Below are 13,046 nucleotides of genomic sequence, written 5' to 3' on the forward strand. Positions count from 1 at the left end.
TTTAAATATCGGGCCTTCTTTTCCCCTAAACCATGTTGGACCCTGACAGAGGTAAATAAGGACAAGGATGCTGTGTGAAGGGCATGGAGGTAGCCAACAGTCATGGGACACGGGTCAGGACCCTGGGAAGAGACCCCTGAGTCCCCAGACCCCAATCAGAATGGGTCACCTGTCTTGGCCCTGTGGACCCAGAGAGAGACACTGTAGTCCAAGCCGCCGGCCCCCCTCCTAGTCTATAGCAGTACTCCCCTCACCCCCTACGCAGCTCCAGTTTCTACTCGTCCCTCCTCTGGCCTCCCATGACACTTAGAACCATCTGGGCCCCCCACTCCTCCCCCTCGCTTGCTCCATTCCAGCCACGCCAGCCTTCTTGTTCTTCCTTGAACGGGTCACATTCTAGAGTTTGCTCTTCCCTCCGCTTGGAGCGTCTGATGCTCACTCTTTCATAACACTAAAGTCTCTGCTCCAAGGTCACCTCTTCCTAGAGGCCTGCCCCCACCCCTCCATCGAAAGCAGCATCCTCCATCCCTCATAACACCTGCAATTTGAAAAGGGAATTCCGAGGTTGTTTTCTTGTTTATTACCGAACCCCCATGCAAAATGGAGGTGGGTAGCACCGAGAGCTGTGCGCTGGACTATGGGGCTGCCTCCCCATGGCAGGGTCCCTCCGGGCGGCTCTGGATGGGCACACAGACCAGACTGAATGTGACTTCAAGTGGAATCAGACAGTTTCACGGGGCAAAATGGGTTCCTTCCTTCGTCTCCCTCTTCTCCGTAAGATTTTGATTAAATTGACAGGGTCTTCAGGTCACCACCAACACCTTAGCTTCAACAGTGCCTCAGTTTTAAAATCCTTGAAATAATTTTTGGCTCCCCTTAAGCATGCAAAGATTTTCCCTCAAAGCCTTTAATTCTGCAGTCATCTATTTTTCCAATCAGAGGAAACGCCACGGGACCTTCACGGTCTGGATTAACGGCTCTATAATCAGAGTTCCGCTCTGACTGCTCTATCTCCCTCCTCCCCTTTTTTCTGGTCTCTCAGTGAAGGGCTTATCTAGAACTTGTTTCGACTTCAAACAGACACTTCATAATGGTGAACTGCGGTAAGGTTTTATCAAGTGGAACAACCTTTTCCTTCTCTTTCTTCTGGGTCTTAGTATCAATGCAAAGCCACCCTTAGGGAACATGTCTGCATTCCTCTCTGGTTTTCAGGAAAACATGCCTTCCGAGAAGCACAGCGAGGGTATTTGGATTGTGGACAACAGAGACCTCCACGGTCAATCCTTATGAGATGATGGTGGCCTGATATTTACAAGGCTATTGGGGCACTTTTGGTTTGAAGATTGCACCTGACGATCCTTTCTTTTGCTAAAATTTTTAAATTTTATTGAGGTCATGTTGGTTTATAACATTGTGTTAATTTCAGGTGTACATGATTATGTATCAGTTTCTGTAGAGGCTGCATCGTGCTCACCACCAATAGTCTAGTTTTTGTCCGTCACCATGCATGGGAGCACCTCTACCCCTTTCACCCACTGCTCCCTCACCTCCTTCTCTGGTAACCACTAATCCATTCTTCTTATCCACGTGTTTGTTTATCTTTCACATATGAGTGAAATCATATGGTGTTTGTCTTTCTCTGTCTGGCTTATTTCGCTTAACGTAATACCCTCAAGGTCCATCCATGTTGTTGCAAATGGGATGATTTTGTCTTTTTTATGGCTGAGTAGTATTCCATTATATATATATACCACATCTTTTCTATCAATTCATCAGTTGACGGGCACTTGGGTTGCTTCCATGTCTTGGCTATTGTGAATAATGCTGCAATGAACATAGGGGTACATAAGTCTCTTTGAATTGTTGATTTCAAGTTCTTTGGATAGATACCCAGTAGTGGGATAGCTGGGTTGTATGGCATTTCTATTTTCATTTATTTATTTGTTTTGAAGATTGGCACCTGAGCTAACATCTGTTGCCAATATTCTTCTTCTTTTTTTTTGCTTCTTCTTCTCCCCAAAGCCCCCCAGTACATAGTTGTACATTCTAGTTGTGAGTGCCTCTGGTTGTGCTGTGTGGGATGCCACCTCAGCACGGCCTGATAAGCAGTGCCATGTCCGTGCCCAGGATCCAAACCAGCGAAACCCTGGGCCGCAGAAGCAGAGTGTGGGAACTTAACGACCCCTCAGCTGTGGGGCCGGCCCCCTATTTTTAACTTTTTGAGGAATCTCCAAACTGTTTTCCATAGTGGCTGCACCAGTTTGCATTCCCACCAGCAGTGTACGAGGGTTCCCTTTTCTCCACATCCTCTCCAACACTTTTTATTTCTCTTCTTGTCAATGATAGCCATTCTGACAGGTGTCAGATGATGTCTCATTGTAGCTTTGATTTGCATTTCCCTAATAATTAGTGATATTGAACATCTTTTCATGTATCTATTGGCCATCTGTATATCTTCTTTGGAAAAATGTCTTTTCATATCCTCTGCCCGTTTTTTTGATTGGGTTGTTTGCCTTTTTCTTGTTCAGTTGTGTGAGTTCTTTATATATTTTGGAAATTAACTTCTTGTTGGATATATGATTTTAAAATATTTTCTCCCAGTTGGTGGTTGCCTTTTTATTTGGTTCCTGCTTTCCTTTGCCTTACAGAATATTTTTAGTCTGATAAAGTCCCTTTTATTTATTTTTTCTTTTGTTTCCTTTGCCTGAGTGGACATGGTATTCAAAAAGATGCGGCTAAGACTGATGTCAAAGAGTGTACTGCCTACATTTTCTTGTAGGAGTTTTACGGTTTCAGGTCTTACCTTCAAGCCTTTAACCATTTTGAGTTAATTTTTGTGTGTGGTGTGGCTGTCCAGTTTTCCCAACGACATTTATTGAAGAGACTTTCCTTTCTCCATTGTATGTTCTTGGCTCCTCAGTCGAAGATCAGCTGTCTGTAGATGTGTGGTTTTATTTCTGGGCTTTCAGTTCTGTTCCATTGATCTGTGGGTCCGTTTTTATACCAGTCCCGTGCTGTTTTGATTACTGTAGCTTTGTAGTACGTTTTGAAGTCAGGGATTGTGATGCCTCCAGCTTCTTCTTTTTTCTCAGGATTGCTTTGGCTATTCAGGGTCTTTTGTCATTCCATATATATTTTTATGATTCTTTGTTCTGTTTCCGTGAAGAATGTCATTAGGGTTCTGATTGGGATTGCATTCAATCTGTAGATTGCTTTGGGTAGTATGGACATTTTAACTAGGTTTAGTCTTCCAATCCATGAGCATAGAATATCTTTCCATTTCTTCATGTCTTCTTCTATTTCTTTCAATAATGTCCTATAGTTTTCAGTGTATAGGTCTTTCACCTCTTTGGTTAAGTTTATTCCTAGGTATTTTATTCTTCTTGTTGTGGTTGCAAATGGGATTGTATTCTTAACTTCTCTTTCTGCTGGTTCGTTATTAGAGTATAGAAATGCAACTGATTTTTGTAAGCTGATTTTGTACCCTGCAACTTTGCTGTAGTTGATTATTTCTAACGGCTTTCTGGTGGGTTCTTTAGGGGTTTCCTATATATAGAATCACGTCCTCCACAAACAGTGAGAGTTTCACTTCTTCCTTTCCAATTTGGTGACAATCCTTTCTTACGTACTAAACTCAATAATTTTGGACCGACATGTGAGTGGGGCAGGCATCAGTGCCTCTTGGCATGAATGGCAAGTTCCTTCTCTGGTCTAGTCATCTGCAGGACCAACCTGGTGTTTTCATTTGTGGTTCTCTCTTTTTTTTGGTCACATACAAAGAAACAAGAAGACAGAGTAAACAACTTTGTTGCTCAGGGCCCAAACTTTAATGAACGTCCTCCAGAAGCCACGTCCTGGAAGGCAGCTTCGCCCTGAGCATGAACTGAATGCTTCATTGATTTACTCAGATATCCAGCTAATAGTTATTAAGCTCTGACCGAGTGTGATGCTGGTAGGCCCAGGGAGACAGAGATGAATGGGAAATTATTCTTGGTCTTAGAATGTGCAATGTGTTGTGGGAAAGATGACAAACGTGTTAAGAAGGAAGCATGGGGCCACCCTGGTGCCATAGTGGTTACATTCCCACACTCTGCTTTGGTGGCCTGGGGTTTGTGGGTTTGGATCCCAGGCGCAGACCTAGACATCATTTGTCAAGCCATGCTGTGGTGTCGTCCCACATACAAAATAGAGGAAGATTGGCAAAGATGTTAGCTCAGGGCCAATCTTCTTCACACACACACAAAAAGGAAGAAGAAGTAAACATGGCAAGGGGAAGTAGATGTGGACATAGAAAGCTGTGGAAACATCTCTGGGAGGACAGAGTGGGCATCAATGCTAGCTGGAGGGGCTGAGGAGCTGCATCCTGAGGAAGGCTCACCAGGAGGAGGCAGAGCAGGGTGGAAGAGTGTCTTGGTTCAGGCTGCTACAAAATACCATAGACGGGGGGCTTATAAACAACAGACATTTATTTCTCACAGTTCTGGAGGCTGGAAGTCCAGGATCAAGGTGCTGACAGATTTGGTGTGTGGCGAGAGCCCGTTTCCTGGTTCGCAGACATCCATCTCCTTGTGTCGTCACGTGGCCGAAGGGAGGGGGGAGCTCTCTGGGGTGTCTTTTATAAGGGCATTAATCCCATTCATGAGGGTTCCACCCTCACCACTTAATCACCTCCCAAAGGCCCCACCTCCTAATACTATCACACTAGGGGTTAGGATGTCAACATAGGAATTTGGCGGGGGGCGGGGGGGGGGGGCTGCATAAACATTCAGTCTACAGCAAAGAGCATTCCAGACGGAGGGAGCAGTCTGTGCGAAGTCACGGCAAAGGGAGCGATCTCGGCCCATTGAGGGGGCGCAAGTGTTGCTCTGTGGCTGGAGCCTGGGGAGGGGGTGTGTTGGGGGCTGATGGAGGAGTGGGGAGAGGGGAGGCAGGGGAGGAGCAAGTAGCAGAAGACTTGAGTGCCCAGTCAAGGAGGAGACAATGGAGAGCCGGCAGAGGTCTGTTTCAACAGGAGTCGAGGGATCCCACCATGTTTTGGAAGGAGCTTTCTGAAAGCCATGCAGAAGAAAGGGCAGAGGGAGGGAAGACAGGAGGCCAGGGGACCTCTTGGGGACTTATTCCAGAAGCCCACAGAGGACCTGACAAAGGCTGGGCAGAAGAAGGGCTCTGGCAGCAGCTGTGAGCTGTGAGCGTTGGCAGTGCGGGAGCGTGCAGGGAGGGGAGTGAAGAGTTAAATGTGGAGACCCCTTCAGATACGGGGCAGGGGGACCGGATTCCAGTCTGGGCGGGGGGCGGGGGTGCACGGTGGAAGAAACCAGCTGGAAGAAACCCACAGGGCTGTAGGTGTCTCTGCAAATGGGCGAGTCGGGGCTGGCATCCAGCCTGGCTCTTGGGGCCCAGCCTGACGGGGGCTGTGTCCACCTGGAAAGAAAGGAGGCATCTTTCTCTGATTTGCACAAGTGTGGCTGGCAGTGGCCCTAGAGAGCTGAGGTGAGCTCAGCTTTTAACCTGCTGAGTTTGAGGGCCTCCGGGAGGATGCAGATGTCTGAGAGGCAGTGGGTGGCAGCAGCCTCAGGGTGCTTAGAGGACTTGGGGACGCTCAGAATGACAGGATGGCGTGGCGGCAGCACCACCACCCTTCCTGCTTTTGCACACCTTTGGTTTCTCTCCCCGTATCTGCAATGCCCACCCCATGCAGCACTCCGACTTTAGATCTGCTCGTAAGAAGAACCTGGTCCCTACTGCCACCTCCAGCCTGAGCCTGGTCCCCAACGTCCCACAAACAACTCCTCCTGGGGGCTTTTCTCATGAGCCCTGGGCTTCCAAGGTGGCGCTGGAGGTGAGGATGACATCTTAGAGCTGGGGGTGGAGGGAGAAGGAAGGTGCATCGCAGTGCAGAGCCCTCGCTCGCCTGGACGGCTGCCTCGGGGAGACGGCCAATCTCCAGCCCTCGGAGGGGTTTGTGCCTGCACACACATGCGTGCAGCTGGTGTGCACATGGGTGTGCTGAGCTGGGCGTGCACCTTCCACTCCATCCCGGTGCCCCAATCCTCAGCCCCTCCATCACAGCACACAGTCCTGCCTTTGACCCTCGGCCACGCTCCTGTCACAGTGCCAGCAGACCCCCAGCTTCCACTCTCTCCTCCGAGCTGCTAACTTTGGGTCGTACAGCACCAGGGATAACGTCTCTTTAAGTGCATTCTTCCTAAGGAGCCTTAGGGCCAACCGAGGGTGAAGATGATGTCTAACCTGGCGGGGCACCGCCGGGGCCGAGCACGGAGCCTCACCCGTGTAGTCTGCTTTGTCTCAGATGAAGCCTTGCTCAGTGAGCACGGACACAGCTGGGAAAGTGAAAGAGAGGGAGGTGGCCTTGGTCCTGCAAAAACGCAGGTGGACAGACATCAGAAGGTCCACCCTGGCTCGCATGAGGTCATTTTCTAACAGCTTCTGCAGGACAAAAGGCCCCTTTGCCCTGGCCACCAAACCACACGTCTGTCCTTAGTGTATCAGTCAGGAAGAGCCAGATGATGCCACAACAATAACTTAGCTCTGACATCTCAGTGGCCGAAAAAAACAAAGGACGACCAAAGCTACTGAGGAGGTGGAGGGGTGGAGGCATGCCTTCTGCACTCAGGGATCCAGGCTGACGAAGGCCCAGCCCAGGGAGCATTTGCTATGGCCAGAACAGAGACGGCTTGGAGAACTCAAACCCTCTCTTCTCTCTGGCCAAGAAATGGCACAGGTCCCTCCTCCTCATAGCCCCTTGGCCAGAACTAGTCACAGGGCCCTGCCTCGCTGCAAGGGAGGCTGCTGAGGGAGGTCCTTCTGTGCCCAGAGAGGACAGGAGAGCCAGACGTTGGTGAACACTGGTAAAGTCTACCATACTTACTCACGCCTGTTTCGGGAAAATTCTATGGTTGAGTGGATGCCTTTCTTGCCTCTACGTAGTGCTTTCCACTTAATTACAACACTTCTACCAGGTGTTACCCCACTCTCTGCTTGGATTCCTCTAGTGATGGGGAACTCACCCCTCATTTTCCACACAGATAAATCCAACTGTGGACAGCCTGACTCCTACAAAGTTCTTCCTGCTATTCAGCCGGCATCGTCCACCTGTTGGCCCCCAGTTCATCCTTGGGGCTCAGAGAACAAACTGACTTCTTTTTCCTGCATTGCTTGGGTGCTCTGGATCGCTTCCTTCTAGACTTTCCTTCTCTAAGTCCAACAGCCCTGTAGCGGCCCAGCCCCCACCTGCCTGGTGGGTCTCCTCTTCACTCACCATCCTCTGTCACCCTAGGAGCCCCAAGTCCTGAACTGCAGACCTGGGCAGTGGAAGGGGTGTGGACAGCTGGGGTGGGGAGCCTTGGGCAGACCCCCTACTGCAGACCCTCAGCTTGGGGCACTTCTGGGAGGGGCAGGGTGACGTTGATTCATTGTGTCTAAACCCCCTACCACCTTCATGCCTGTGCTGGCGTAAAACTTATAACGCTGCCCTGGGTGTTATCTCTTCTTTCTTTTGTCATTTTAGCCCCCTGCAATGCATGGAATGTTTGCGTCCCCCCAAATTCATCTGTTGGGATCCTAACCCCCAATGTGATGGTACTGGGAGGTGGGGCCTTTGGGAGGTACTCAGGTTAAGAGGGTGGTGCCCTCCTGAATGAGATTAGTGCCTTACAAAAGCGGCCCCGAGAGTTCCCTGGCTCCTTCCGACATGTGAGGACACAGGGGAACACAGCCGCCTATGAACCAGGAAGGGGGCCCTCACCTGACACCACATCTGCCCGCACCTTCACCTTGGACTTCCAGCCTCCAGAACTGTGAGAAATAAATGTCTGTTGTTTACAAGGACCCCGGGCTGTGATACTCTGTTACAGCAGCCGAACAGACTAAGACAGCCTTTTTCTTCATTGATCACCAAGCAATGTCATTAAGCTCCTGGGAAGCATTATTTCTGGGGCTATGTTAGTGAACAAACTTCTTATCACCACCTTTGAGGTGGGCTTCAGCATTGGTGATTGGGCAGACTCCCTATTTTTGAGAGTTTTTAAGGTTTTTTCTTTCTTTTTTCTTTTTCTTTCTCTTTTGTTTTGTGAGGAAGATTGGCCTTGAGCTAACATCTGTTGCCAATCTTCCTCTATTAGTATGTGGGACGCCTCCACAGTGTGGCTTGATGAGCAGTGTGTAGGTCCTGACCAGGATCCAAACCCATGAACCCCAGGCTGCTGAAGCAGAGCTGGGGAACTTAACCACTACACCATCTGCCTGCCCCTAGGTTTTGTTTTCAACACTTTTTTTCCCTGCCAAACTTCTATTTGAGATCATGGGCTATTGTGGTCGCCATCTAATTTGCTGTCATCTGAACGTCCTTTTCACTGCCAATGTATGGGGAAATAGGTGGGTTTACATTGTAGGTAGGCTGAGCAAAGAAGTGTTCCTTTTTATGGGGCCTGGGTGGAATTTTGGGGGTGTCCAGGTCAAGAAGAAAATTCCGGTCGGCATCTTCCATAACGTCCCCGTTCTGCTTGCATTTTGCCCTGGCCGAGAGCAGAAAGCTTGCAGCAAAACAAAGAGGCCCTTTTGTGGCGACGTCCGCTACCTGGAGTCGACTGCACCCCGTTGCTGTGCGGTCCTGGATCCGGCGCAGCTGGGAGCCTGGTCTGCTAGAGAAATCAGGATGGAAAGGGCTCCGCCGCGCCTTCGCTCCCTGAACTTCGGGAGAACCGCAGAATCCGTGTCCTCCAGGCTGGTGGGGGAGGGGAGATCTCTGGTTTAGATTAACGGGAGGATCCATCATGCCAGAAGGTCAATATTTACCTTGGCTTCGGCTTGATGTGTATTTACTTCTCCGTTCGGTGGCTCTCTGCTGACTTCAGCAGAAGCGAAGCTCTGCTTTTTGTCTGCCGAAGAGGATGCTGACCGATATTTTCTTATCAGAAAGGTCTGGAAACAAAGTTGCGGAGGAGCCCGCTTCTCTGATGTAGCCTGGAGGGTGGGGGGAGCCCGGGTTGGGGGGGGCTGTCTTCTTCCACCAGGAAATCTAATCCCTCTTTGTACAAACCACCCCGTTTCTCAGGCGCTTTTGAACTTACAGAAGGGGGGGAGGGGCACGGGATCCCGGACACGTGGCTTCATCTCTCATCTCTGAAAAATGGGGCGATGACAGCTCTTGCGTATCCGTGTCAGAGTTGCGCTGGGCGGTGGAGGAGGGGGGCTCGGTGAAGCCCCCCGACCCTTATTTGTCCAGTTTCCGTTTTAGCCAGGTTCCAGGGGTGGTGAGATCGCCGAGGGTCCCCAAGGAAGCGAGGAGGAAGGAGCCGATGCCACAACCTGGGTCCCACCCCAAGCCTTTACCGCTCCATTTCTCAGGCCCCCGGGGACAGTGGCTTCTGCCTCAACTGAAGCCGAACACGTCCTGGGACAGCGGCAGGCGCAGTTTTCAAATACAGAGACGAGCGCTTGTGTGGAAAGCGGGTCAGAGGCCACGGGGCGCACCAGACCCCCCCCCAGGGCCCCGCCCGTCCTTTATTCCTGGGCTGCTCGAACTTTGCCACTTTCACCACCACAAGTATGTCTTGTCTTGAAAAATACCACCACGGCACATTCAACTCAATAATATTCCCAGGTTTGTTTTAAAATAAAGTTTTAATTGTTGACTGTGGAGTAAGATGTACCCCGTTTATCCTGGGGCTCCAAGTGTCATCTGAGAAAGCTCCCGGCACCCCCAGGTAGGAGCCTCCTGGCCGGGCCCACCCTGGGGGTTTGAGAAGGGCTATGTTCTTCAATTTTATCCCTCACCAAAGCCTTGCAAAGAGTAATAACGAAGCTTTGCTGAGCGTTATGTGTCAGGGGCACCATTCCAAACACTTTAGATGAGTGTGTCATTGAGTTCTTTAGCAAACCCGGACGTTAGGGGCCGTTATTATTCTTCTGATTTTACAGATGAGGATGCTCAGAGAGGTTAGGTAGTGTGTACCAGGTCACACAGCTATTATGCATTTGGAGGTGGACTATACTAACTGGTGCTCCCGTGGGGACTTTAGGTTGGGATGCTACAGAATCCTTCTCCCTTCTTCTTGGCTCCCACGACCCCACTGGTGTGTGCTGCAGCTGAAAATCTTGCCTACAAGAGTGATGGCTCCATAAGGTTGGGAACATCCTCAGCCACCTTGGAGACGGGAGTGGAGGATGAAGCGAAAAGTGAAGGGAAAGGCCAGAACTGGCAAGGGCTTCAGAGACAAGCCAATCCACTCTTCACTTTACAAATGAAGACACTGGGGAGGACCAGAGAGGGAAGAGGCTTTACTCCAGGTCACCCAGCAAGTCAGTGGGGCAGCTGGGAGCAGACCTGGGCTTCTGGGTCTGGGTGGTGTGAGTGAGATCATATTTCTCTTCCTGATTTTATGCATCTTGCTCTTTTTATCCCTCGCCGTCTAAATGGAACCTCTTGTTTGCAGAACGTTTATCCAGACTGCTTGCTTTCTTTTGAAGGCAAAAAGGCCATCATAACGCTTCCTAAAGAACAGCGTAAGGACCTTGAGGGTGACAACCATGTTATCTGCTTCTCTAACAGCCTTTGCAGCACCCAACATGGGGCTGGACACACAGAGGTTTCCCGGCGAACATTCAGGGGGCCAGAGGGACTTTATTGTCCCAGATGTGAAGAGGGGGACGCAACTCAAGACGGCTGCCTCAGTCCTGAAGTTTCTGGGATGGATTAATTGTCTTCCTAAAGCTTTTCATGCTAAAGAATCCTGCAGTCTCTGGGGCAGTGTTACCCCTTCCTCTCTTCCGCCCCTCTAGCTTGGGTGCAGCCCTTGGCACCAGAAACATGCATTTAAGATAAAAACTAAATTCTTGTTCCCTTACTGTAATGCCTGCCAGCAAAAAGCCAATTTCAAGCGACAAGGAATTTCTCTGGTCTTTAAGATCTCATTATGCAAGTAAAGGAGGGAGGGAGAAAGACAGAATGCTTACAGATTCCTGGGGGGGGGGGGGGGTATGACCTCATCTTTTATTGGGTTTTGGCCGACTGCCCAAGGAGCACAGTTCAGATTCCTTTTGGGGGAGGCACTGAAAATCCCCTGATAACCCAAATTCTCCAAATCTTTTAGGCCTTGAGAAAGGGATGGAGGACGAGATGAAGGAAGTGGTCCTAGGTTGAAGTTACAGCGGACAGGGGGCTGTCTGTTGGAGATGAACTCTATCCATCCCGGTTCCTGGTGACCCAAGACTTTGGAAGTGTGCAAGTTCTGTTCAAAAGGCCCGTCAGGATCTGAGGGGTTTGATGGGTAAGGAAGGGTAGTTTGGGAAGAGGGTGAAGCAGGTTGGATGTGATATCTTGGGATATGATACATACTCAAAAGGGTCCAGATGGGAGATGTACACATGGGGACATGTTGAGATATATAAACAAGATGGCAAATGCCACAGGAGTGGGCCTTTCCCTCCACATTTTCAACAGCCTTCCACATTTCAACTGCCTTCCTCTAACAACAGTCCCGCAACTCTTTCACAAAATGTGTTGAAGCCCATTAACCACTTCCATATTCGATGGCTTCTCTCCAGTCCTATGGGCATTTTACAGACCGGGAGCGCCCCACTGTTAGCAGGGGCACAGACGGCCCCAGGGCGTCCGCCAGTCCCTAGGATGCTTTTGGGAGAATCAGAAAAAGACTCCCAACTTGGGGAGTAGAGCCCAGGCTGGAAGCAGGTCCCACCTGTCCCCTGTGCGGGGTACAGCCCTGTGGGGATCCCGCAGCCCAGAGAAGATCAATCTGGGGCCAGGCTGGCCGTCTGGCCGTGGGCCCAGTGTGTGATCTGGGACTCAGCTTTTCCATCCTAAGAGGTGGGTTCTTCCCCCAGCTCTTTTCCACATCCGATGCCTCACGAATCGGTGGGGACAACTTCTCACCCCACATCAGTGCTTCCCTCATCACAGGAGGCGAAGGGGAGAGGATTCTGGGGCAGGCTGACCATGCAATGGTTCGGTCCAAAGAGCCCTGGACAACGAGTGGGTATTTTTCTGGCTTAAATTTTTTGAGCCTCAGTTTCCACTTCTGAAAAATGGGAGTGGTACCTCCTAACACGCAGGGCCATGTTGCGGAGATTAAACAACTTGGCCCCGGCGAAACTGCCAGGCACAGGGCGGGGGCTCCACAAGCGTTTGTGGGCTCGAATCGCCTTTGCTTGCGAAAGTTCTAGAAAGCGTGCGTGCGGGATCCCAGGCGCAAGGTCTGCCTCTCCGGGCACGAGGGACCCCCTGCGGAGCTGGAACCCGGGCTCAGCGGCCACGGCGCCTCCTGGGCCCCGGACCGCCGAGGGTTAATGAGAAAGCCCCACGCCCCCTTTGACGGCGCAGAGCCCACCTCGCCGAATTTGAAAAGGCGGCCCCGGCGCGGCGTGGGCGCCCCCCGACTCCTCGGCTCGGCCCCGGCTCGCTCGCTCGCTCTGCGCCGGCGGGGGCGCGGGTTCGGGCCGGCCGCGCTGCGCTCTCGCCCGTCCTGCGCCCGGGCCTCCGGGGCCCCGCGGCGGCCGCGCAAGATGAAGCTGGCCCTGCTCCTGCCCTGGGCGTGCTGCTGCCTCTGCGGCTCGGCGCTGGCCACCGGCTTCCTCTACCCCTTCCCGGCCGCAGCCCTGCCGCAGCACGGCTACCCCGAGCCGGCCGCCGGCTCCCCGGGCAGCGGCTACGCGGGCCGCCGGTGAGCGCGAGGGGCGGTGGGGCCCGGGGGCGCGCGGGAGGGGGGCTTGGGGCAGTGGGACTGGGGGCCGGGGACGCGGGACGGCCGAGGACTGGGGGGCTGTGGACTCGGGGCGACGGGGCTGGGGGTCGGGGGCTGGGGATCGGGGTGGTCCGGGGCTGGGGGCGCCGGGCGGAGGGACTGAAGGTGCGGGGCTGGGACTGCGGTGGGCTTCGGCCGCGCCCGCCCTCTCTCTTCCTTTCCGTGCTCTCCCACCCTTCGCCCCTTCGGCTCCCGGCTCCGAGCGGAGGTGGCTCCAACCTGCGGCGGGGGCGCGCGGAGGGGGCGCGCGGCGGGGCGACCGCGGCT

The 13,046-nt window shown here is 52.1% G+C and overlaps 1 protein-coding gene across 2 annotated transcripts in view; it reads left to right on the forward strand.

Moving 5' to 3' along the window:
- The first annotated feature begins 12,251 nt into the window (after nt 1–12,251).
- The window catches only part of COL26A1 (collagen type XXVI alpha 1 chain), a 160,293-nt gene continuing 159,498 nt past the window's right edge, over nt 12,252–13,046 (forward strand). The window contains exon 1 of one of the 2 annotated variants that reach the window (XM_070566357.1): nt 12,252–12,698. In XM_070566357.1, coding sequence (XP_070422458.1) covers nt 12,325–12,698 — 374 coding nt within the window. In that variant the 5' untranslated portion in view covers nt 12,252–12,324. The remainder of the gene's footprint in view (nt 12,699–13,046) is intronic. The other variant, XM_070566358.1, reaches the window with a different exon arrangement.

Source organism: Equus przewalskii, chromosome 12 (genome assembly GCF_037783145.1).
Source record: "Equus przewalskii isolate Varuska chromosome 12, EquPr2, whole genome shotgun sequence".
Lineage (NCBI taxonomy): Eukaryota > Metazoa > Chordata > Mammalia > Perissodactyla > Equidae > Equus > Equus przewalskii.